We start from the raw sequence: 25,663 nt of genomic DNA on the forward strand, positions 1-25,663 counted from the left end.
TTTGTGTTGAATAAAGTTATGAAATTACAAATTTTCAAATAAAACACAGGGATGGGATCATTTCCCGTTCTCTCAGACCAAAAGTACACGTACCAAGACATACAACTGTTTTTACCATCAATAATCAAAATAGACGCCCAATATAATTGAAAGAACGAGCGCCATCAGTGTTCGATCAGATACCTACAATCCTGTGCGCCAACAATGTTTAAAGTAAGTGAGACATTAATGAACACAAAATACTCGTTTAAACATTCTATTTTGCTTGAGTCCTTGTAAGTATAGTAAATCCATCAACTTCTATTGTTTGTATTAGAAGGAATGGTTGCTGCAATTTGAGTGTGAGACCGCCTGTGAATTTAGTGAGACCAGCAGTGGGGTGGCCCGTTTTGACTCAGATTTTCAGATCACTCGTTTCTCTTCAGATCGAATAAATCTTTCGCCTTTTACTAAAGATTTCTGTGGAGAGGAACAATAAAGAGTATACCATTTCCGTGGAGAGGAACAATAAGAGTATATCTCAATTTGTTGATGCTCTGCGAAAGAATATCAATATTGCAACGGATAGCCGCCTATATCATACTCCGTGCAACAATCATACGTTCACATAATTCATACCGGCACGTGTGAACATGTTCACATAAACAGAGAAATTATGCCGAGTGCAGACAGACAATCACGTTTAAAACCTCGTTTATCATCCATCCATTTATCCATCCTATTCCGCTTATCCGGGTTGGGTCGAGGGGGAGACAGCTTTAGGAGGGACTCCCAGGCTTCCCTCTCCCCAGCCACTTCATCCAACTCAACCCGGGGAATCCCAAGGCGTTCCCAGGCCAGCCGAGAGACATAGTCTTTCCAGCACGTCCTGGATCGCCCGCGAGGTCTCCTACCGGTGGGACATGTCCGGAACACTTCCAAAGGGAGGCGTCCAGGAGGCATCCTGATGAGATGCCTGAGCCACCTCATCTGGCTCCTCTCACCGTAGAAGAGCAGCGGCTCTACTCCGAGTCCCTCCCGGATGACCAAGCTTCTCAAGGGAGAGCCCGGACACCCTGCAGAGGAAACTCATTTCGGCCGCTTGTATTCTGGATCACGTTCTTTCGGTCACGACCCAAAGCTCGTGACCATAGTTGAGGGTAGGAGCGTAGATCGACCGGTAAATTGAGAGCTTTGCCTTTTGTCTCAGCTCTCTCTTCACCACGACGGATTAGTACAGAGTTCGCATTACTGCCGACGCTGCACCAAACCGCCTCTCGATCTCGCGCTCCATCCTGCTCTCACTCGTGAACAAGACCCAAAGATACTTGAACTCCTCCACTTGGGGCAGGATCTCATCCCCGATCCGGAGAGGGCATCCCACCCTTTTCCGACCGAGGACCATGGCCTCGGATTTGGAGGTGCTGACCCTCATCCCGACCACTTCACACTCGGCTGCGAACCACCCCAGTGAGAGCTGGAGATCACGGCTTGAAGAAGCCAACAGCACCACGTCATCTGCAAAAAGCAGAGACGCAATGCTGAGGTCCCAGAACTGGACCCCCTCAACGCCTTGGCTGCGTCTAGAAATTCTGTCCATAACCATTATGAACAGAATCGGTGACAAAGGGCAGCCTTGGCAGAGTCCAGCCCTCACTGGGAAAGAATCTGACTTACTGCCAGAAATGCGGACCAAACTCTGGTATTGGTGATACAGGGACCAAACCGCCCTTATCAGTTGGCTCAGCACCCCGTACTCCCGAAGCACCCTCCACAAAACTTCCCGAAGGACACGATTGAACCCCTTCTCCAAGTCCACAAAACACATGTGGACAGGTTGGGCGAACTCCCATGCCCCCTCGAGGATCCTGCCCAGGGTGTAGAGCTGGTCCACTGTTCCATGGCCAGGACAAAAGCCACACTGCTCCTCCTTAATCCGAGGTTCGACCTCCCGACAGACCATCATCTCCAGCACCCCTGAATAGACCTTACCAGGGAGGCTGAGGAGTGTGGTTCCCCCATAGTTGGAACACAACCTCCGGTCTCCCGTCTTAAAGAGGGGAACCACCACCCCAGTCTGCCAATCCAGAGGCACCGTCCCCGATGTCCACGCAATGCTGTAGAGGCGTGTCAGCCATGATAGTCCCACAACATCCAGAGCCTTTAAAAACTCTGGGCGGATCTCATCCACCCCCGGGGCCATGCCCCAGAGGACTTTTTTGATTACCTCAGTGAGTTCGACCCCAGAGATTGGAGAGTCCACCTCAGAGTCTCCAGGCCCTGTTTCCACAATGGAAGGCGTGTCGGTGGAATTGAGGAGGTCTTCAAAGTACTCTCCCCACCGACTCACGACGTCCCGTGTCGAGGTCAGCAGCACGTCATCTCCAGTGTAAACAGTGTTGACGGTGCACTGGTTCCCCCTCCTGAGACGCCGGATGGTGGACCAGAATTTCCTCGAAGCCATCCGGAAGTCATTCTCCATGGCCTCGCCAAACTCCTCCCACGCCCAACTCGGGCTCCTTTTCAGTCAGAGAGGCGATATTCCATGTCCCAAGAGTCAGCTTCTGCAGCCAGGGATCGGTCCGCCAAGGTCCCTGCCTTTTTCCGCCGCCCATTTTGCACTGCACCCGACCCCTTTGGCCCCTCCGGCAGGTGGTGAGCCCATGGGAAGGGGGACCCATGTTTCCTTTTCGGGCTGTGCCCAGCCGGGCCCCGTGGGCGAAGGCCTGGCCACCAGACGCTCGCCTTCGAGCCCCACCTCCACGCCTGGCTCCAGATGTGGGGCCCGGTGACCCGCGTCCGGGCGAGGGAAAACAAAATCCATTTATGTTTTTCTTCATAAGGGGCTTGTGAGAGCCGTGCTTTGTCTGGCCCTTCACCTAGGATCCGTTTGCCATGGATGACCCTACCAGGGGCATGAAGCCCCAGACAAGATGGCTGCTAGGATCATTGGGGCGTGCAAACCCCTCCTCCACGGTAAAGTGATGACTAACGAAGGGGCTTCGTTTATCAATGCAGTTTAACTTCTGGTGGGACCCATTTGAATTGGCACATGCCAGTCTATTGTAATTTGGCAAAAAATATTGTTTTTAAATAAAAAACAATAACCAACCCTGTCAATTGCACAAGCACTCCTCTTTACTGTTCACAAGCACAATCACAAGTACAAGTCGTCTTCATCCATAAGCACATGAGTCTTTCCTTGTTAAAACACAGCAGCCCTACAAAAAAAATGTTCCATCAACTTTTAGTGTCTTAATAGACAATGATGGTATTTATTTAAATATTGAAACAAAATATCTACCTCCTTCAATGTTACACGTGAATGCACATACAGAGAGAAGTTTTATTCATTTTGATAAGGCTACATGAAGCAAAATATAAAGGTGAATACACACTGTTTTCGTGCACCATTTTAGCCCAATTCCAACATTTCCTTGTCTGTCTGTGCCTCCTTACCAGCAAATTTCTGGAAGTCCACATGGCGTCTTTGATGGCAGCAAAAGTGAGCCACTGCTTTGTAAAGTCTTCTTACTTGATTTTCAACGGGCTCACCCCATAGAGTACAAGGTTCAAGATTCAAGATTCAAGAGTTTTTTATTCGCCATGTTTGAGCGTGCCAAACAAGGAATTTGACTTCGGTAAATCACAGCCTCTGTTCAACATTTAGGTGACTAACAACAACATGTGAAAAATGAAAGATATTCTCAAACATCCCCTGATCTTAAACTGATCTTAAACTCCCAAGAGGGCAAGGAAAAACTCATAACTCCAGCTAGGGGAAATGAGAAACCTTGAGAAGAGACCACAGATGGGAGGGTCCCTCTTCTAGGATGACCAGGCTGCAATGGATGCAGAGAGGACACATAGTACAAACAGTGTAAACAAAAAAGGTGTGGAAAGTGGGATGTTATTGCACAGTAATGACTCTGAGACTCTAAGAGTGGTGTGAGTTCATCAGAGCGACAGCCTGGGGGAAGAAGCTGTCTCTGTGTCTGCTGGTTTTAGTGTACAGAGCTCTATAACGGCGTCCGGAGGGGAGTAGTTCAAACAGGCTGCAACCTGGGTGCGAAGGGTCTGTTGAGATGTTGATGTCTGCATTCAACACTTCCCTTGCCGGGAACTGCAGGTCGCCCACAGGTATACGGCAGCCATGAACTACCTGAGCAGGTGCCACACTGACTCCTGGGCGCCACAGCCAGGTCGGGGGCACGTTGAGAGCGCTGATATGCCCCGGGAGTGCATAACGGACCTGACTGGGAGGCCATCATGGGCCACCATCCACGACAGGTCCCAACAAGTTTGTTTCGAGAGGGCGGGGTGGTTGACGTTGTGCCAAACTGTTGTGGGCTCGCCGAATGCGGGTCCGAGCACTGGACAAACCACTTCCCGCTGTACGACAGAGATCATAGATCTGTGACTTGTTAAAATGTCACTATTTTCTTGCTCTAATTTAAAGTTCCTCAAAAACATTTTGGTGAAGAAATAAGAAGGTGGCGCGTTAAAAGACACAGGAATTCATTGGTCGATGGGTATTAGCTTTAGTTTCCGGAGGTATTTGTCACGTCTCGCCCTGCTCCACTATGTGTCTGTCTTGGTTTCTGTCTGTGTGCTCGCCCCTCCCCTCCTGTGTGCCCATGATCAGTGTGATTGTTCCCACCTGCCTCTCGTTACCTGTCGTGTATAAAAGTCCTGTCTGCCCCTCTCTCCCTGTCGGATCATTGGTTTTGGTCATTGGTTTTGGTCATTTGTTTTGGTTCCTGTCGTTCGGTGTGTCGTCCTGTCTTGGTGCCGTCATGTCCTGCTGTCTTCTTGTTCCACGTCCCGGTCAGTCAGTCAAGTTATTGTTTAAGTCATGTCAGTTTACCGAGTCTGTATTTTGAGTTGCTTCAATAAACCCTGGTCCAAGCTGCACTTGGTCGTCCTGCTCCATGCTCCACCACCCGACCGTGACAGTATGAGCCCATCCAGAATCGTGTCATTGCTTGGCTTTTCGATGCATTTGGTGTAACGAGCGCGCTTCGCAGGTGCAGGGCAACATATCTGCTTCCGAGGAAGAGTTTTAAGTTCGGGACTCCTTCTCCTCTGTTTTTTTTTCTTTTTCTTCATGGTGTCCCTCTTCAGTCCCTCTGACTTGGATTTCCAGGTGAAGTAAAAAATGGCTCGGTCCAATTCTAAAAGCAACTTACTTGCTGGGATGAAAACAGAACTGATTAGTAAAAGCAAGGGTAAAATCACCACTTTTATGGTTAAAATTCTCTCTTCTACGGTCAGCTCTCTTAATCCCCCAAACCCAAGAACAGATACTACACTTTATCTTAGCCAAAAGGCAGAGAAGCGATGGAGTAGGCGAGTGAGGGACTCGCTTACAGGCTTCCCCGTCTACCCATTCTCACCAACGGTTTGTTAGAATAGGCCTCTTTGGCACATGTGATTAGCTAGGGAGCTTGAGCTATGCCATTATATCGCTGTAACACTTTTCTTGCTTTATTAGCTTTCTCTACTCTATGAAACCCTTTGCACATATGTAGAAGTCGCTCTCGGTTAAGATGACAAGGTCACACATTATCACACAGGCTAGGCAGTCGCCTCCTTGCAGGAAGGCGGCCAGAGTAGTATAAGAGCAGGAACCTTGGCGCTGGGAGAGGAACCTTCTTCTGCATCTCGCAGAAAGGGCTCCACAGCTGTGCATCAATCATTTTGGCATACATTAAATAGTTAAACTGTGAAGGCTTTCTCTTGGTAATTACTGTTAGCATATCGAGCATTAAAGATAAAGAACTGGGAACAAACCTAACAGGTTACAGTACGGAACAGAGTGCTGCTCTAATGGGCACTAAAAAATCGGCAAACTTGTCTGATGACTTATTTGTTCACTCTTCTTCATCCACAGTAATGCATGTAGTAGTTCACGAGGCATGTATGTGTCCCCTTTGACCAGTCTCTATCCAAATACACAGTGTAGATACCTATTAAAATGGTAGACCCGATGAACATGAAAGGCAAAGATTGAGAATTTGCCAAGAACTTTCCAGGGTCATCATATGTACAACGGCTGCGCCAAAAGGAGTCAGGCCAGAAGAATAGAGCGGAACTAACACAAGATTTGAACGCACGCCTTAGTAGAGACTGAGAGCCTAAATCCAGCGCTTCAGCGACACTACCTACCAACTGCAATTTCAACATTGAATTTTGTTGACATTTCTAATAAAATGTGAAAGTGGATAAAAAGTTGGTTTCTCCACCAGCATCCAGGTTAGTGCTGCCCGACTGAGCTTTGTTCATAATGTAATGAGTGACAGTCAGAATCCAGTTACGAGTTGGAACCGAATGCTTGTTAGCCGATTAGAGGACTTGATGAATTGCTAGCACTGAGCAGCAGAGTGGCGCAGCGGGAGCGTGCTGGGCCCATAACCCAGAGGTGGATAGATCAAAACCATCCTCTGCTGTTTGTCTGGTTTGGACCTTCTTTCAAGTTATGCTTTTGAGAAAAAATGTCGTGCGCATTATCTTTTCCACACGTTGGTTGTGCTGCACCTGGAGGCGGGGCTCGAAGGCGAGCGTCTGGTGGCCGGGCCTTCGCCCATGGGGCCCGGCCGGGCACAACCCGAAAAGGAAACGTTGGTCCCCCTTCCCATGGGCTCACCACCTGTGCGAGGGGCCAAAGGGGTCGAGTGCAGTGTGAGCTGGGCGGTGGCCAAAGGCAGGGACCTTGGCGGTCTGATCCCCGGCTGCAGAAGCTAGCTCTTGGGACATGGAATATCAAGTTCAAGTTCAAGTTCAAGTTTACTTTATTGTCAAAGATCTCTGTAACAGGGTTACCACAGAAGTTTGAAATTGCATTTTACCAGTCTCCAATGTGCAGATTAACTAAAAACATGCTGATAAACATGTGCAGTACTATACAATAAAATACTCTCTCTCACATTCACACGCACACACACACACACACACGGTGTGTAATAAGAGTATTGACAATACAGACCCACACACACACACACATACATACACAGCAGCAGAAGTACAATCAGTGGTCATAGAAGTAAAGTGAAAAAGTGTATAACTGTATATAAGGTGCAAGAGTAAAGTGCCAAGTGGCATGGTGACTTTGGAATCTTCAAGTGGTTTTCCTCAGTGTGTTCATGAGTCTGATGGCTTGAGGAAAGAAGCTGTTACTCAGTCTGCTTGTGCGGGACCGCAGGTTGCGGTACCGCTTCCCTGATGGTAGAAAGGAGAACAGTCTGTGTGCAGGATGAGTAGTGTCTTTGATGATGTCCATTGCCCTCTTGGTACAGTGTGAAGTGTACAGTTCCTGAATGGCTGGAAGGGGTGACCTGATGATCTTTTCTGCTGTCCTCACCACCCTCTGCAGCGCCTTTTTGTCTGCAGCTAGGCAGCTGCCATGCCAAACAGAGACGCTGCTGGTCAGGATGCTCTCAATAGCACCTCTGTAGAAGGTGGTGAGAGCAGAGGTGGGGAGGTCGGCTCTTCTCATCCGTCTCAGGAAGTGGAGTCGTGTCTGCGCCTTCTTGACCAGTGCAGTGGTGTTGGTAGTCCATGAGAGGTCATCAGTGATGTGCACTCCCAGGAACTTTGTGCTTTTCACAGACTCTACTGCACTGCCGTTGATGATGAGTGGGATGTGTGTTGGTTGTTTCTTTCTGAAGTCCACAGTGATTTCTTTTGTTTTGTTTACGTTGAGAAGCAGATTGTTCCTATCACACCAGGTGATGAGTTGCTGTACCTCCTCTCTGTATGCTGAGTCATCGTTGTCTTTGATGAGGCCCACCACTGTTGTGTCATCTGCAAATTTGATGATGTGATTCGTTTCAAATCTGGCAGAGCAGTCGTGGGTCATCAGCGTGAACAGCAGGGGGGATAGCACACATCCTTGCGGCACCCCGGTGTTTATGACGGTGGTCGCTGAGGAGTTGCTTCCGACTCTGACTGTCTGCGGTCTGTTCGTTAGAAAGTCCAGCAGCCAGTTGCACAGTGGAGTGCTGACGCCTATTGTACTCAGCTTGTTCACCAGATGTTGGGGGATGACTGTGTTGAACGCAGAGCTGAAGTCAATGAACAGCATCCACGCGTGACTGTTTTTGTTCTCCAGATGAGCCAGGCAGAGGTGGAGTGCTGTTGCTATGGCGTCATCAGTGGAGCGCTTGGGGCGGTAGGCAAATTGGTATGGGTCCAGAGTAGTGGGGAGGGTGGATGTTAAGTGGGTCTTCACCAGTCTCTCAAAGCACTTCATCATGATGGAAGTGAGTGCTATGGGTCTGTAGTCATTCAGTGATGATGCCGGTGACTTCTTGGGTAGTGGTACGATGGTGGTAGCTTTGAAAATTGCTGGTATGATGGCTTGGTTCAGAGAGGTGTTGTAGATGTCTGTGAGGACGTCAGTGAGTGAGTCTGCACAGTCTCTGAGCACGCGCCCGGGTATGTTGTCTGGACCTGCAGCTTTCCTGGGGTTCACCTTGAGTAGGGTCCTCTTCACGTCCGCTGGGTCCAGTTGAAGTGTTGTGCTGTCTGGGTGTACTGGGGTTTTTGTGGGTGTTGTGGTGTTGTTTTCTTCAAACCGGCTGAAGAAGGTGTTGAGAGAGTTGAGGAAGTCTATGTTGTCCTCACACGGTGGGGGGGATGGTTTGTAGTCTGTGACTGACTGGATGCCTTGCCACAGGCGTCTTGGGTCTTTTGTGTCAGTGAAGTGTGAGTTGATTTTTTGACCATATGCACGCTTGGCTACTCTCACGCCCCGGTGCAAGTTGGCCCTAGCAGTCTTGAGGGCCTCCTTGTCCCCAGACTTGAAAGCAGTGTTGCGTGCCCTCAGGAGCTCACGTACCTCCCTGGTGAGGTTGACGTCCTGGTTGGTGGTGGCCGCCTCCCTGAAGACAGACCAGTCTGTGCGTTCAAAACAGTCCTGTAGAGCTGCTGTGGAGCCCTCTGGCCAGGCCCTGATCTGCTTCACAGTTGGTTTGCTTCTCGTCAACAGAGGTCTGTAGGCTGGAATTAGCATAACAGAGAGATGGTCTGATGAACCCAGGTGGGGGTGGGGAACCGCCCTGAAGGCCTGTCTGATGTTTGTGTAGACCTGGTCAAGTGTGTTTTCTCCCCTTGTTGCAAAGTTCACACACTTGTGGAAGTGTGGCATTACTGTTTTCAATTTGGCCTGGTTGAAATCGCCAGCGATTATGCAGACCAAGTCCGGGTGTGTGTTCTGTAGTGTACTCACAGACTTGTACAGTATGGAGAGTGCGTCCTTTGTGTTAGCGCTGGGGGGGACGTAAACAGCTGTGATGTTGACGGTATTGAATTCACGTGGTAGGTAGAATGGACCGCAGTTGAGGGTTAAAAACTCAATGTTCTCTGAGCAGTGACTTGTAGTAACGACAGCGTTTGTACACCAGTTGTTGTTAATGTAAATGCACACACCACCTCCTCGAGATTTACCCGTGCTGGCGTGGTTTCTGTCCGCGCGGAAAGTTGTAAACCCATCCAGTTTAATGGCGCTGTCCGGAACGTTGTTGTGAAGCCACGTCTCTGTGAGGATGACCGCGTTGCATTCTCTCACCTTTCGTTCTGTAGTTAAGTCCAGCTTGAGATAGTCCATTTTATTTTCCAACGACCGCACGTTTGAAAGGAGAATAGATGGAAGTGCTGTTTTGTGAGGGTTTCTCTTTAGTCGGTGTGTGATGCCGGCTCGGGAACCTCGCCTTCTCCTCCGGCGTGTGCTCAGACTCCACCCCCGCTTCAGCTGCTTCCAGTGTCGGCTGGTGGGGGAGGGGGAGCCCGCTGCCTCGGAGGTTCCTTTGTCTCGGGACATTATTCCAAGACCGCGAAGAGTTTCACGATCCATGGCAAAGTTAACTCCGGATATATCCTTTGTGCAGTTGTTGCTTCTAAGTCCCAATAGTGTACTTCTGTCGTATGCGATTCTCGGAGACGATTTGGACGGTACATTTAACACAAAACACACATTTTTATCGGGAGCCGGCTTGGCCGCAGCCTCACAGGGCGCCGCCATCTTTGATCAACCTCATCTTTGAATATCACCTCTCTGGCTGGAAAGGAGCCCGAGCTGGTGTGCGAGGCAGAAAAATTCTGACTAGATATAGTCGGACTAGCCTCCACGCACAGTTTGGGTTCCGGTAGAAGCCCTCTCGAGAGGGGCTAGACTCTCTTCCACTCTGGAGTTGCCCACGGTGAGATGTGTCGAGCAGATGTGGTGGGTATACTTATTGCCCCCCCGGCTGGGCGTCTGCACATTGGGGTTCACCCCGGTGAACGAGAGGGTAGCTTCCCTCCGCCTTCAGGTGGGGGGGACGGGTCCTGACTGTTGTTTGTGTCTATGCCCACCCTTCTTGGAGTCCCTGGAGGAAGTGCTGGAGACGCTCCTTCTGGGGACTCCATCGTTCTACTGGGTGACTTCAATGCTCACGTGGGCAATGGCACCAGGACTTTGTAGTTGTGTCATCAGATTTGCGGCCGCATGTTTTGGACACTCGGGAGAAAAGAGGGGCGGAGCTGTCAACTGATCACCACCTGGTGGTGGGTTGGCTCCGATGGTGGGGGAAGATGCTGGTCCGACCTGGCAGACCCAAACACTCTGTGAGGGTCTGCTGGGAACGTCTGGCAGAATCTCCTGTCAGGAAGAGCTTCAACTCCCACCTCCGGCAGAGCTTTTCCCACGTCCCGGGGGAGGCGGGGGTCATTGAATTTATATAACTCGACCTCTACGTTTTAAGCTTGATGAGCCAAAATATCAGATCTTGCTCTTGTTTCCTACCGTTTTAGCCTATTTGTTTTATCCAAATCTGTTCAATCTCTGATTATAATCTGTAGCCCTACGTATTTTTCAAATTTTTATTTATTTATTTATCAAATCTCCTCAGTTCTGTCAAACTCAGTGCACAATGAACCTCCCTTCCACTTTGAACCAAGCTTCACCAAATTTGGGAACGCCGTAGCAAGGAGTGCGATTTGGTTGTCGGACACTCCAAGTCCATATCTTTTTGCCGCACTTCACCCTCTCAAGTTGGTGTTCTTTTGTTGTTGCTTCAGAGCGACCCCATCCATCACTCTTGAATGAGTCCATTGTTCAAATGAGTCAATTTTCATCATTGTGAGTTCCTCCGCTTTTCACTGTCTTTTCTCGTCCCCGAGGATGTTGTCTGTCCTCCGGAGTGTACTTGTCCTCCTCCAAGCACAACAGCAGTCTTTTCTTGTCCTTCGCCAAAGGTCAAAGGTGCTTCAGAGCCAGGCACCATTTTGTAGTTGTTCACGGCTGCAGGCGAAGTCTCGGATTGGGTTTCAGGGACTCTGACACTGAGAATGACAGGCTGGGACATCAAACTTGTAAGACTATTTCCAAATGTAGCTGCTTCCATCAATTTGCTGGTAACGTTTATTTACCAAACTTCAAATTCTCCTAATAACAGCGGTCTCGGTTTTATATCGTAAATCCTGCAACTCATCCTATTTTTGAGCTACATTTTATCTATAGTTCCAATTTAATCGGACAGTATGTTGTCTTCAGTATCATTATTGAAAATCAACTCATCGAGGTCTGCTTTCCACATCAAGCCCTGATCTGTATGTCTTGACCTCTCACATGTTATTGTCATGCTTGCTCAAAAATGTGACTTAGAGTATGGTGCTGTGAATTCTCAATCTCCCCAATGAAATTGGATCCCACCTCGTAGTTCTTATCGTTCTCATGTTCCTGTTAGCCTGCAATTGTCCAAATCAAAAATGTTTTCTTTTAACTGTCTTTCTTTTGAACCTCTAAATCTCTCGTGTTGCTAACCTATCTACACCAGAACAAAAAAATTACCACAATATATCACCAAATGTATTCGAAAATTCATTGTCATAACGTGTTGTATTATTACTATCTTCCACTATCTGTCCTACTCACTCCCCCCTTTTTGAGGCTTGGCAACGCCCATGCCTCACACCTTGACAAACTTTTTGGGAGAATGCGTTCTTTACTACATACGATTCCATCATCATTTAAGTTGACTTTCTTTCCAAAACACTTCTCAATTTCTCAGTTCACACATCTTCTGCATGTGTTACTGGTTCTCCAGTTTTTTTTCTTCTAGTTAATTATCAATCCAAAAGCTATGTGTTTCTTTCTAACATTCAACCTGCTCAAAATCACTCTTTCATCGAAGTCGCTCTACTAATTTTCTATAGTAGTCGCCAACGACTTCAACCATTCAACCTGTAATTTCTTTTCATTCAGGCTATCATTCATCAATGTTCATTTGCATCTCACACACAGTCTCCAAAAAGGAGTCTTTCTATCACATTGGTCCCAATTCATCCAAGCTCACCACACAACATTCATATATCATTTTCAACTCAGGTTTCCTGGTAGAACAATCCACCAATTCAAAAAAACTTAACTAAAACAAACAATTGGCAAATTAATCTGAATTTCTTTTCTTTGTTTTTAAATTTGAAGAACTCAATCTCTCAGATTTAGCTTGCATTTAAAAATTTGCATAATCTTATAACACAACCAATCAATTATTCCTATTAAATGTAGCATTGCAAAATCTTAAATTCACAATTTAGCTTCTCCCAATTCCTGAAAGCATGTTCTGTTGTTTTGTTAACTCCGAATTTCTCATGAGGGCTTGACACTAACATGCACTAGTGTGGATTATTTTCTGTTCGCAAACAGATTTCTCTCTTTTTCTTTCATTTTTATCTGTCAAAATTGTTTCTGTTCTGCGGTGTAAATTGAATAGACCACAGTCTAGCAAATTTTTTTATACTAAAACTTTAGCCAATGTTCATCATTTTAACATATACGCACACACATACACAGCTCTCGCATGCAAAAGGTAGTTCCCAGCACCAATGATTCGTCACAGGCTGGCCATTTCCTGTGGTCGATCATGAGCTGGTCCCTCCCATGCACACGAGGACAGCACATTCTACTTTTATTTATTTATCTTCTAGAAGCAAGTTGCATTTCTTTACCACTTGATTTGCATATTTTAACTTCAGTGTAACACAATTTGATCCCTATTCATTTGTAATTGGGCCTACAAACAGCATTGTCATACTTCTTGTGTGGACAGGGGCTCTAACAATCTAAAACGATTTTTGATAACCTGACAATGACATGTTTTGCTGTCATATGGGAGAGGTTTCAGATCTTTTAAATTTCGATACATGATTTGCATAGGACCGGAAACTCCTCTTGCCCCTTGCTTGAGCCGCGGCTTGAGCTGCGGCCTTGCACCTGCTCACAGGGGCCTTATTGTCTCCTGGTCTGACAAACACTTGTGACCGCATCAGTTTTCATCTTTCTAGCTTTTGTCTCTTGAATTCGTTCTCATCTCTTTGTGAAGATTTCAACCACACTCTAGCACTTCTACCACTTCAGCATGTATTCCATACAATTAAGAAATCTACTTGCTATGAACTTCTCGTTTTAAAGAAGAGCAGAGCAAGAGATTTACCGTTCTTTTTTCCCATCTTAATTTCAGTAGTTTAAGGTTTTACATTTTTTTTTCAATTTTTTTTCTTTGAGGATCCTCAATGCAGGTTTAAATTGACCTTTCGACAGATTACTAGCCTGTTTTATTGCCGTGGATCAACGCTAGAACTGCTTCTTAGTCAATTTATCCTACCAGTCACACACTCAATCACACAAGTTATCCCTGCCTACGCGAAGTCCTCCTTTTAAAAAAAAAAAGAGCTGCTTCATCCAGTGAGGGGACTCTACAACACCCCCCACCTTCCCTGGGAACTAAAGACAAAAGTCCTTGTCCCCAGCCCTGCCAACGCGAAGTCCTCCTTTTTTTTAAAAAAAGGAGCTGCTTCATCCAGTGAGGGGACTCTACAACACCCCCCACCTTCCCTGGGAACTAAAGACAAAAGTCCTTGTCCCCAGCCCTGCCAACGCGAGGTTGTACTCCCTAGAACAGTGGTCGTCAAATAATGATTCACGGAGGTACTGAGATTTTAAAACAGTTTGAGAACCACTGCTCCAAAAGAGACACCTCATCCAGAGGGGGACTCTACAACACCCCCTCCTTCCACAAAACTTATTCCTGTGCACTTCTTCCTTTTTACGCGTTTCACAAGCAACAACACAATCACACAACTTCAGGCCTTTAACTTACTTGTCCCCTGGTTCATTGCACTGCCGGGTCCCGTCAATCCACCTCTGTCAGACGAAGGCAGACCTAAGATGCTGGCCCAGCGAAGAATTCTCTTCCCAGGACTTTCTCTTCCAGGTCCTCCTAATGGACGCTGGCTTGTCGACAATGCAGCACGTCCTCCTTCGCCGGTCAGATGGTGGGTATGAGGATCCCGGGTTTCGGCACCAAAATGTTAGAGATTTGCTCACTCCAACTTATTTTGCAAGAACCACACAGGAGACAAGGCAAGTTCTTTTAGACACCTGCAGGTGGAGAGATCACTCGCTTCAGGAATGAAATCTGCCCTCCTTCCTGCACGTGGATATTTATTAAGAGAAACAGAGTGGGGGTATGGGTAGGCTGGCTAAAGCCCTTGTCCTCTAGTCTAAACATGTCAGGGGATGTTTTACGACCTTGAGATAAGGAGGACAAGGTAAGGTATTTATTACCTGTTGCATTCCAACATAATCCTACGATAAAGATAACCTGGAAAACCCTAACACTAGTGCTGTGTTGCATTGGTGTGTGCATGAGGAGGCGGAGCTTCGCTACCGCCAGCTGACGCAAGAATATCAAGCGCTGCAACGAGCCTACGCGCTTCTCGCCCAGACCAGCGGAGGGGACTACGACGCCGAGAAGGAAATCAAGGTGGCGCCCCTTCCCGCAACCCCCGGCCGGGTCGCAGCCTCCCCGTTCTCACCCAGCCTCGGGTGTTCTCTGGTCTGAAAGGAGGAGGAGGAGCCTCCCTCCTCCTCCTTTCAGACCAGAGAAAAGCTGATGGTAGAAATGGGTCACTATCAAAGCAGAGTAGCAGATCTGGAGTCAGCGCTGACGCAACAAGGACAGGTAAGCTCATCAATGAGCACACCTTTTTCTCAGACAAAATAGCTACATTCTTCAGTCACTCATTCGTCTGGCATTACTGGACCAACCCCCCCCCCCCCCCCCCCCCGAACGTGGCTGGGAAAATGCGGAGAAAAGCAAATGTCATTTTCCAGTCAACCAAAGAATTTGTGGATGAAAATGACACAACATTCCAAAGCTGTCCACGCGTTTGTCTCTTCTAGAATGTCAAGTGGGTGGAGGAGAAGCAGCTGCTGCGTCAGAGCAATCAGCAGTTGGCCGAAAAGGTGACGGAAAGAAAGGCGCTGGGCGGAGTCGCTTGGCGTCACACCCGTCGGGAAGCCCCGCAGATGAGGTCTGACTGTCTTTTCAGGTCAGGCGGATGGAGGCGGAAGAAGCGCGTCTGAAAGAGCACATCCAGGATATCCGAGACCAAAACGAACTGCTTGAGTTCCGCATCCTGGAGCTGGAGGTGGGAAGACTCGCACAAGCGTGTTGAGGCCAGAGATGTGACAGACGGACGGACGGACGGATGCATGCCTCTGCCTTTCAGGAGAGGGAATGGCGCTCCCCCGTCTTGAAGTTTCTGCAAGTCCGTTTCCCAGACAGCCTCAGCCCTTTGCAGATCTACTGCGAGGCCGAGGGCGTGAGCGTACGTAAGGCATCCCTCGCAACCCTAACCTTAACCCGAGGTCCCAGAACACCTTACATTGCTCCTTGCGCCTTTACCCCGGACATCGTCATCAGTGATCTGATGAAGAAGCTGGACATCCTGGGCGATAACGCCGTAAGTGTATGTCGAACTCCTTATGTTCGCACTCCACGAGACTCGGCGGCTCAAATGTGACTTTTGGAAGGCTTTGCGATGAAAGAAGCTTGTTGACGCTGTGCCTTTGGGCTCTTGCAGAATCTCACCAACGAGGAGCAGGTGGTCGTGATTCACGCCAGGACCCTTCTCACCCTAGCCGAGAAGGTAACGGGCACGTCCACGCACGCTCTCGCATTCTGCTTATGTGACAGCAGCCTTTCCTCAGTGGTTAGAATACATCAAAGTGACCAAGTCAGCACTTCAACAGTAGATGTTGGACATTGAAAGTGAGAAGGTAGACAGACACGCGACATCAGCCAAGGGGAACTCCGGCAATGTGCCCCAACAATTCTGACCTTGAGCTGTGCTAGGATATGTTCTGTAAGCAGAAGGGCTACCTGGATGAAGAGTTGGACTTCAGGAAGCGTTCCATGGACCAGGCTCATAAGGTAAGCCGCCCTCAAATCTCCCGCTGGACCACTGATGGACGAGGATTGCGGCCCAGAGGATCCTGGAGCTAGAGGCCATATTGTACGAGGCGCTACCGCAGCGGGACTGGCCCGCCACGGACGGCGAAAAAGCCAGCCACGCTGGCGTGAATGACGTGCTGACGGCGGATCAGAGAGAAGAGCTTAGGAGCGCCGTGGACCAATGGAAGCGAGCCCTGATGTGCGAGTTGAGGGAGCGCGACGCTTGCATCCTCCAAGAGAGAATGGATCTGCTGCACAGCGCGCAACAGGTAAGGGCCCAAAGCCAGCCCGGCACTTACTTGCACGCTTACTGGCTTTTGAAGGCCGCTTTCCATTTCTCCGTCCTAGAGGAACAAAGAGCTGAAAGAATTCATCAGCTCAGAAGAGACAAATCAAACAATTGGAGGAGAAGTTTCTGTTTCTCTTTCTATTCTTCTCCTTGGCCTTCATTCTGTGGCCCTAACACCAGCTGGTGAGTGAGCTCCAGCGGCACCGCACTCGACACTTCCGATACACCGCCAGCCGGTCTCAGACGTTGGCAGACGCTCCGATGCCGACGTATACCCCCCGCCACAGTGACAGAGGCACCGCGTCACACCGGCGCTCATCCAATCAGAAGGCAGGAAAGGCAAATTCACATGCAGGGCACTCTTGAACCAGAAGAGAGCGCCACAAAAAACGGTTGTTGCCCCAAACGCGCACTAAAAAGGGTCAGAATAACAAGAGTCCCACCGGCCAGCCGGGGCCACCCGTCCATCCATTTCTTCAGGGGAGAAAAAAATTGGAGTCACCGGTGAGTACATTTTGCATTTAGCTCTGCTTTTCTGCTTCTGTCTTCAAGTGTGTGGCATCCTGCGACCAAAGATTCAGCCAACCCCAAAGCGGTTGACCTCAACATCCCACCACCATGCCGACCAGAGCAGGTGACGTGATGCTTTGGACATCCTTCCGTCTCAGATGCCCAAAAGTACTCTTTGCCACATCTGCGGCAATACGGTGTCTTTTCAAAGGTGCAAATAAATCCAGCGTGGGCGGAACACGCACGTCTTCGTTTTTTCCCGCTTTGTTTGGGGGGGGGGGGTTGTGCGTGTTGGCTTCACTTGAGTTCAATTTGGTATTTTGGTCAAAAGCGCATGTGGTGAAATTCCACAAAGTAGGATGGGCAAACACATTCCAGTAAACTATTAGTGTCAATTGGGCTCTCGAAATGGCAGAGAAAAGATGCACAGCAAAACGGAAATATGTAGATGAACACAGGACGTTTTTATCAGAGTGGGAAAGTTTATATTTTTTGTTGAACTTGATGGCAAACCATTCTGCCTGTTATGTCAGACCTCAGCGCATTTCAAAGATTCAAATCTTCAGCGCCATGCACTTCAGCTCACTCCATGGCTAACATTGATCAGGCGTCGAACCCGCAACATCATGCTTAAGAGGTGGACATGCTAACCAGTGCGCCATTATGTCAACGCATAATAACTAAGTCTACTGATCAAAACAGCGGTTACTATATGACGTCGCTACGTCGTGGTCAAGTGACGCAGACAAGACGTCAATGGACGGACCTTCCTCCGAAATTAGAATCCGTGGGCAGAGTTAACTTGTTTAAAAGGGAGTGGGCAGAAGAAATATTTAATTTATTTAAATCTATTTTGAGTGCACACCATTATGCCAATGCATAACAACTGTAAATCTACTAAATGGAATGTCTGCTGTACGCGCACTTGCTCCTTTTTTTTCTGCTCCTCTTACTTATTTATTTATTGTTGTGTTATTTATTCATTATTTATTCAGCACGCTTTTGTTATACTTGTTTACTTGTTTGTCTGTTGTGAGCCATGTCTTGTCACCGTGGGATAGGGGGGAACGAAATTTCGGTTTCTTTATGTGTCTTTGGCATGTGGAGAAATTGACAATAAAGCTGACTTTGACTTTGACTTTGAAAACAAAACAGCGGTTGCTATATGACATCTGCCACGTTGCGGTCACGTGACAGACGTGACGTCGATGGGCGAAACTTCCGCCGGAATTCAAATCCGCGGGGAGAGTTAACTTGTTTAAAAGGGAGTGGGCAGAAGAATTATTTAATTTATTCAAATCCATTTGGAGTGTGCGCCATTATGTCAATGCATAACAACTGTAAGTCTACTAAACAAAACAGCGGTTGCTATATGACGTCTGCCACGTCGTGGTCACGTGACGCGGACGTGACGTCGACGCCTACTTTACATCCCACCGATCACAGGACCCCTCGGCTGCATAACCGCGCCCCCTTCCCAACCAATCGGATTTGCTATACGCGAAAACGACGCCAATGGGCGGGCTCTTCCGCCAGAATTTAAATCCGTGGGCGTGGCTTGCAACAGGAAGTAGGAAAATGGCGATGTTGACAAAGACACAGCGGATGGTAACATACGACTAACGAGAGAAATATTTTTATTTTCTGCTTGCAACTGGACCGTCCAGAGTGTACACGGTAAGTACAACTCATCGTTTTTAAAAAGAAGTACTTTTGTTGCCCTGAAAAGCGAGTGAGTGTGGCGTTTGGGGGGAACGTCGAATTTCGACGATTATTTCGACTGGTCAACGGTTGTAAATGATTGCGTTGATTAAAAACTTTATTTAACTCTACTCTTAACTTTGCCGTTTCAGATATGCGGGTATTACACCGCGGAAATGACGTCAATAGGCTGAACTGTCACCAAAATTCAAATCTGTGGGCGCAATGGCCTTGAGCGAGACAACGGATACAAACACGACGACTATCAACAGAAATATCTTTATTTTCTGCTTGCAAGTGGACCGTCTAGAGCACATATGTCAGAGTCAAGGCCCGCGGGCCACATCCGGCCCGCGAGAAGGTTTTGTACGGCCCCTGGGATGATCTTGATTTATTATTAGAACCGGCCCGCAGACCGCAGCAAGCCGGCAGCCCGCAGATCTTTCACACGCACCAATACTACATTTCCCACAATGCAACGGTGAAGCACCGAGCAGTAGGCTGCTTGATTTCAGTGTTTATTAGCAAAGCAGTCGTCAGCATAACTGTAAAATTAACCCTCAGATACCCATCATAAATGGCAAAAAGGAAGGTGGACACTGAGAACCGGGGGTTTCAAACAAGGTGGGAGTCGGAGTATATGTTCGCGGAGGTAGCTGGAAAATCTGTGTGTCTTCTGTGTGGAGAAAGTGTGGCGGTACTGAAAGAGTATTATCTGAGACATTATGAAACGAAACACGCGGACAAAAACAAGAATATAGACATGGAACAAAGGCTACAGAAGGCCGAGGAATTAAAACGAGGCCTCAAATCTCGACAGGCTCTGTTCTAAAAAGCCAAAACACAAGGCTAGGCTGCTGTCAAGGCCAGTTTTATTTTGGCAGAAGAGATCGCTAAATTAGCCCGGCCATTTAAGGAGGGGGATTTCATCAAAAACTGTCTGATTAAAGTTTGTGTTTTTACTCAGTTCAAGTTTAAAAGTTAAAGTTTAATATTTTTTTCACTGCATGTTACTTATCCTTGAGGAAAGTGTTGTTTTTGATTAACAGATTTCTGCACTTTATTTTATTGTATTTCAATCCAATTATATTTTTAAAATATTTCAGTTGAGTGGATAATAGAACATTGCTATTGTTTTTTTCTTTGAAGTAAATTACCTCACTTTTGCTAAAATAGAAAATATAGGTTACTGGTGGTGCCTTGAATAATACAGGTTTCTTTCATTTAATGTTCATGTTATGGGGATTTTTATATAAAGGAAATTTGTCTTTTCTGTCTGTTGAAAATTAAAGATTATTGACAAAGCCATAAGAAAATATTGCTTTATTTATCTGATCATATTGGAATATATTTGTTAGGTTTTCAGTAGGTTCAATTAGGTTCACTAGACTACATGCGTCATTTAAAAAAAAAATCAATGAACATTCGATCAGTCCGGCCCTCGGCTTGTAGCTAAATTTTTTATTGGGCCCTCCATCCATTTGACTTTGACACCCCTGGTCTAGAGCGTACACGGTAAGTACAACTCATTGTGTTTAAAAATATTTACGTTTGTGTAGTTTGCGTTGCGTTACATCTGTGAATGTTGGTTGAGGCCACGGTGTTTGTTGGCTGTAAGTTTTCCACTGCAAGAAGAGGCTCGTATCATTGACCAGGAGCGAGCTACAAGTATCATTGACCAGGAGCGAGCTACAATGGTGAGTAGCCATAACATTCATGTTAAACACTTCCTATTTCATGTCTAACAGTACTTGATTTAACAAATAACCATAAATAAATACAGTGTGGGCACTGAAGTTAACATATGTGATTATACTGCCTAATCCGTCACCGAGTATATTGTTGCAAAGTAATATAAGATCCAAAGTTGTAATTCAGAATAGTTTTCAAAAGAAGGCCATTAGAATTATATACAAGTCTGATTACCCTGAACATAATAACAAGCTATTAATTAAATCACAAATTCTTCAACTCAAAGATTTGGTAGATTATCAGACAAATAATGTCTAACAGTAATTGATTTAACACATCACGATAAGTAGATTGAGTGTGGGCACTCTCAAGTTAACATATGTGATTATACTGCCTAATCTGTTACAGAGTATGTTGTTGCCAAGTAATGTAGAATAGATCCAAAGTAGTAATCCAGAATAGTTTTGAAAAGGCCATTAGAATAATAAACAAATCTGATTACCTTGAACATAGTAACAAGCTAAGTGTTTAATATGTCCTATGAAGTCAAAATTGGGCACCATCATGTGGTGAAATTTGGAATTGCATCACATCCAATTTTGCCTGGGAACAAACAGATTAAATAAATCTTAGTTTTGAATAAGCCACTCCTTCTCAAACAAGTAAACTCTGCCCATTTTGCGCAGTAGATGTTCTGTTAATATCTAGTATTTATACAAAGTCATAATTTAAATTGCTTTCAACCTTCATTCATCGGTTCAACCAACATTACTCGCTCTTATTACCAATTTGTATCGATTTAACTAAGCGTTTAATACTTCCTATCAGGTCTCAAGTCAAGATTTGGCAAAATACAATTTCAGCAAATCCAATTTTGCCAGGGAACAAAAATAGATTAAATAAACTAAATAAGTCTTCTTCCCATTAAATACATCAGAAAAGTTTGTCTTGTAACCAGTCCTCTTCAAACAAGTAAAGTCTGCCCATTTTGTGCCGTAGATTTTGTGTCTATGCCTAGTATTTATACAAAATCATAATTTAAACGACTTCTTTCCTTCATTCACTTTGGAAATTTGGAATTGCAGCAAATCGAATTTTGCCAGGGAACAAAAATAGATCAATTAAACTAAATAAGTCTTCTTCCCATTGAATAAATTAAAGAAGTCTGTCTTGTAACCAGTCATTTTCAAACAAGTAAAGTCTGCCCATTTTGTGCCGTAGATTTTGTGTTTATGCCTAGTATTTATACAAAATCATAATTTAAAGGATTTCATTCCTTCATTCACTTTGGAAATTTGGAATTGCAGCGCATCAAATTTTGCCTGGGAAGAAAAGTAGATTAAATAAATTTAATAAGTCTTACTACTTCCCATTAAATAAATTAAATATGTCTTACTTGTTCCCACTCCTTTTCAAAAAAGTAGTTTAAAACGAGGGCCCTTCACTCAACCTTTAACCCTATTTATTCACCTTCTAGGCTAAGTGTTAAAGGCTAAATGTTAAAGGCTAAGTGTTAGAGGCTAAGTGCCAGAGGCTAGGCGCCAGAGGCGAGTTTTTGTGGGCTGAAGTTTTAGTAGGGTTAGTGTGAATACAATCCAAAAGAATACAACAGAATACAATACAATACAATATAATACATAGATTAAATTCAATAGCTCTTACTACTTCCCATTAAATAAATTAAATACGTCTTACTTGTTCCCAATCCTTTTCAAAAAAGTTGTTTAAAACAAGGGCCCTTCACTCAACCTTTAACCTCAACCCCGCACGTCACATTGTGTTGTATCTGTGAATGTTGGTTGTGGCCAAATGATAGTTTTGTTTCATTCGTTTAGGTTCCACGGTGTTTGTTGGCTATATGTTTTCCACTGTCAGAAGGATGAAAATACAAAGTACAACGCTTGGACGTGGGCAAAGACGTTACCGGTGAGTCCTTCCTGTTAAGGATCGGACAGTACAGCCAAGTGCGGGACGACGGACTTTATTGGAAGGGGATGAGGGGAACAGCCGGCGCTGGAGCGGCGATCGGGCTGGAGAGGACAAACGGTTCTGCGGGGGTTTCGAATAGTCAAGCGAGTCAAGTTTCTCCGGGACTGATGAGCGAAGCAGCATCAAGGGACAGACTGGCACTCGGTTCTGCGCTTGCGGCGCTGATATAGCGCTGTCCATGAATCCGTGGCAGGTGACGGTGATTCCACTGACAGGGGGGGCGTGGTCCCGTCGCAGGTGGCACCAACACGTGACAGAACCCCCCCCACAAGGGACGGCTCCCGACGTCCCCAGGAACCGAAAACAACAAAACAACAACAACAACAAAAAAAAGGAAGGCAATACCCCGGGCGGCCAGGTGGAGGGGTCAGCACACCGCTGAAACGTCCGACACCTCGCCAGACGCAGGCTCGACGGGCGCGGGGGCAGAAGAACCCGGTACCGGTGGGCAAGACCTCCCCGGACCCTCACCCCTGGTCCCCTCGTCCCTCCTCGGGCGCCCGCGCCGAGGACCCGGTTGGTCCGGATGACAGCGATGGAACTCCGTGATGAGCGAACGGTCGAGTATCCAGCGGCTCGGAACCCAGGAGCGGTGCGCGTCGTCATAACCCTCCCAGTCCACGAGATATTGTAGGCCCCGACCACGCCGCCGCGATCGGAGCAGGGAGCGGACAGCGTAAGCCGGGCCCCCATCGACGAGCTGGGGCGGCGGAACGGGCGCCGGCGCCAACGCGCTCTCATGGATGGGCCGCACACGGGACACGTGGAACGTGGGATGAACCTTCATGGAGTCTGGAAGGAGCAGACGGACTGTGGCCGGGCCAATCACCTTCTGGATAGGGAACGGTCCAACAAAGCGGGGCGCCAGTTTGCGGGATCCCGCTCGCAGCGGCAAATCCCGCGTCGAGAGCCACACACGCTGCCCCACTCTGTACTCCGGAGCCGGCGTCCGGTGCTTGTTTGCCTGGCGGGCGTAGCCTGAAACAGAGCGGAGAAGAGTGACCCGGCCCCTCGCCCAGGCACGATGACAACGGCGGACACAAGCCTGGGCCGACGGGCACGCCGCACCACGCTCCTGGTGGGCGAACAAGGGTGGCTGGTACCCGAAGACGCAGTGGAAAGGCGAAAGTCCCGTGGCCGAGGTGGGAAGGGAATTGTGAGCATACTCTACCCAGGAAAGCTGTTGAACCCACCCGCGCTGGTCCCCGGCGGCCATGCATCGGAGAGCCCTGCCCAGTTCCTGGTTCAGGCGCTCCGCTTGACCGTTGGACTGAGGGTGAAACCCCGAGGAGAGGCTGGCCGTGGCGCCGAGGAGTCGGCAGAACTCCATCCAGAAGGTGGACGCGAATTGAGGTCCTCGGTCTGACACGATGTCTTGTGGAAGACCGTGGTGACGAAACACCTCCCGCACCATGATGGACGCCGTCTGCTTCGCAGATGGGAGCTTAGGCAGAGGGATGAAATGTGTCATCTTGCTAAAACGGTCTACCACCGTGAGGACCACCGTGTTTCCCTCTGAGGGGGGGAGGCCTGTGACAAAGTCAATTGACAGGTGAGACCAGGGACGCTGGCGAACCGGCAAGGGTTGAAGCAGCCCGGCCGGAGGATGAGTAGACGTCTTGTAGCGGTTACAGATTGAGCAGGCTCTGACGTAATCGCTGGTGTCCACTTGCCAGGTGGGCCACCAGAAACGCTGAGCCACCACGTACCTCGTGCGTGCAGCGCCGGGATGACAGGCCAGGCGTGAGTCGTGCGCCCATTGCAGCACGGCCGATCGCAGGCCTTCAGGGACGAACAGGCGACCCTCCGGGCAGTTGCTGGGGCCGGGTTGATCGCGTGATGCGGTTTCCACTTGGCGTTCGATCTCCCATGTGAGAGCCGCCACCCGAACCGAGCTCGGGAGGATAGTGGGAGGCGGACCCTGTCCCTCCTCCCCACCAGGAAACAAACGCGACAGGGCGTCCGCCTTCGCGTTACGGGAACCCGGTCTGTAGGAAAGAGAGAACTCAAACCGGTCAAAGAACAGAGCCCACCGTGCTTGTCTCGCGTTCAGTCTCTTGGCCGATCTCAGATACTCCAAGTTGCGGTGGTCGGTCCAGACAATGAACGGAGTGGTGGCGCCCTCCAGCCAATGTCGCCACTCCTCCAAAGCCAACTTGACGGCGAGGAGCTCACGATTACCGATGTCATACTTCCTTTCTGAGGCTGACAAACGGCGAGAAAAGAAGGCACACGGATGGAGACGATCGTCTTGGCGGCTACGTTGAGACAACACCGCCCCGACACCCACGTCCGAGGCGTCCACTTCGACCACGAACTGTCTGTCGGGATCGGGAACTCTGAGGATGGGAGCGGATGTGAACCTCCTCTTAAGCTCCTGAAATGCCTGTTCCGCCCGTTCTGTCCATTTGTATGGGGAGGCGGGGCTGGTAAGGGCGGTGAGTGGCGCGGCCACCGTGCTGTATCCACGGATAAAACGTCGCTAAAAGTTCGCGAAACCTAAGAATTCTTGCAGCCGCTTGCGTGTCTCGGGAACAGGCCATGACGTGACCGCCTCCACCTTCCCAGGGTCCATTTTGATGGATCCCTCACGCACCACGTAGCCGAGGAATTTGACAGAGGAGGCGTGGAACTCGCACTTCTCTGCCTTCACGTAGAGCGAATTCTCTAGGAGGCGTCGCAGCACCGCCCAAACATGCTTGATGTGCTCAGGAAGCGAGCGGGAGAAGATGAGGATGTCGTCCAAATAAACGAACACAAATTTGTCCAGCATGTCTCGTAACACGTCGTTTATCAGGGACTGGAAAACTGCTGGGGCGTTGGTGAGCCCAAACGGAACCACCAAGTACTCGTAGTGTCCGCTCGGGGTGTTGAAAGCCGTCTTCCACTCGTCTCCCTCCCGGATGCGGATCAGGTGGTAGGCGTTGCGAAGATCCAGCTTTGTGAAGATGGTGGCACCCTGAAGGCTCTCAAAGGCGGAAGAAAGAAGAGGCAGAGGGTATCGGTTCTTTACGGTGATCTCGTTTATTCCCCGGTAGTCGATACACGGGCGGAGCGTGCCCTCCTTCTTCTTCACGAAGAAAAACCCCGCTCCCGCAGGTGAAGAGGACGGCCGTATGATACCGGCTGCCAGGGACTCCCGGATGTATTCCTCCATAGCCCGGCGCTCAGGAGCGGACAGGGAGTAGACGCGTCCCTTGGGAGGGAAGGTGCCGGGCAACAG

At 48.2% G+C, this 25,663-nt stretch overlaps 1 protein-coding gene and 2 pseudogenes across 1 annotated transcript; 2 read left to right on the forward strand and 1 right to left on the reverse strand.

Moving 5' to 3' along the window:
• Positions 1 to 407: 407 nt before the first annotated feature.
• Positions 408 to 492, forward strand: LOC125979065 (U5 spliceosomal RNA; annotated as a pseudogene).
• A 4,621-nt stretch (positions 493 to 5,113) lies between these two features.
• Positions 5,114 to 5,321, reverse strand: LOC125979064 (U2 spliceosomal RNA; annotated as a pseudogene).
• Positions 5,322 to 14,838: 9,517 nt separating this feature from the next.
• Positions 14,839 to 25,458, forward strand: LOC137840806 (janus kinase and microtubule-interacting protein 3-like). Its single transcript, XM_068652630.1, has 4 exons — positions 14,839 to 14,984; positions 15,206 to 15,268; positions 15,355 to 15,471; positions 25,423 to 25,458. The coding sequence occupies exons 1-4, from the start codon at positions 14,916 to 14,918 to the stop codon at positions 25,456 to 25,458; spliced, it is 285 nt and encodes a 94-aa protein (XP_068508731.1). The 5' UTR covers positions 14,839 to 14,915.
• Positions 25,459 to 25,663: the final 205 nt, after the last annotated feature.

This window comes from Syngnathus scovelli, chromosome 12, assembly GCF_024217435.2.
Source record: "Syngnathus scovelli strain Florida chromosome 12, RoL_Ssco_1.2, whole genome shotgun sequence".
In the NCBI taxonomy this organism is placed as follows: Eukaryota; Metazoa; Chordata; class Actinopteri; order Syngnathiformes; family Syngnathidae; genus Syngnathus; species Syngnathus scovelli.

Bases quoted from the DNA above. Each gene is read 5' to 3' on its own strand.
- LOC137840806 (XM_068652630.1), top strand. From the start codon at position 14,916: ATGGTAGAAATGGGTCACTATCAAAGCAGAGTAGCAGATCTGGAGTCA. The intron at 15,269-15,354 runs GTGACGGAAAGA...CTGTCTTTTCAG, and splicing joins ATCAGCAGTTGGCCGAAAAG to GTCAGGCGGATGGAGGCGGA. The intron at 15,472-25,422 runs GCGTGTTGAGGC...CAAAGGCGGAAG, and splicing joins AGGTGGGAAGACTCGCACAA to AAAGAAGAGGCAGAGGGTAT.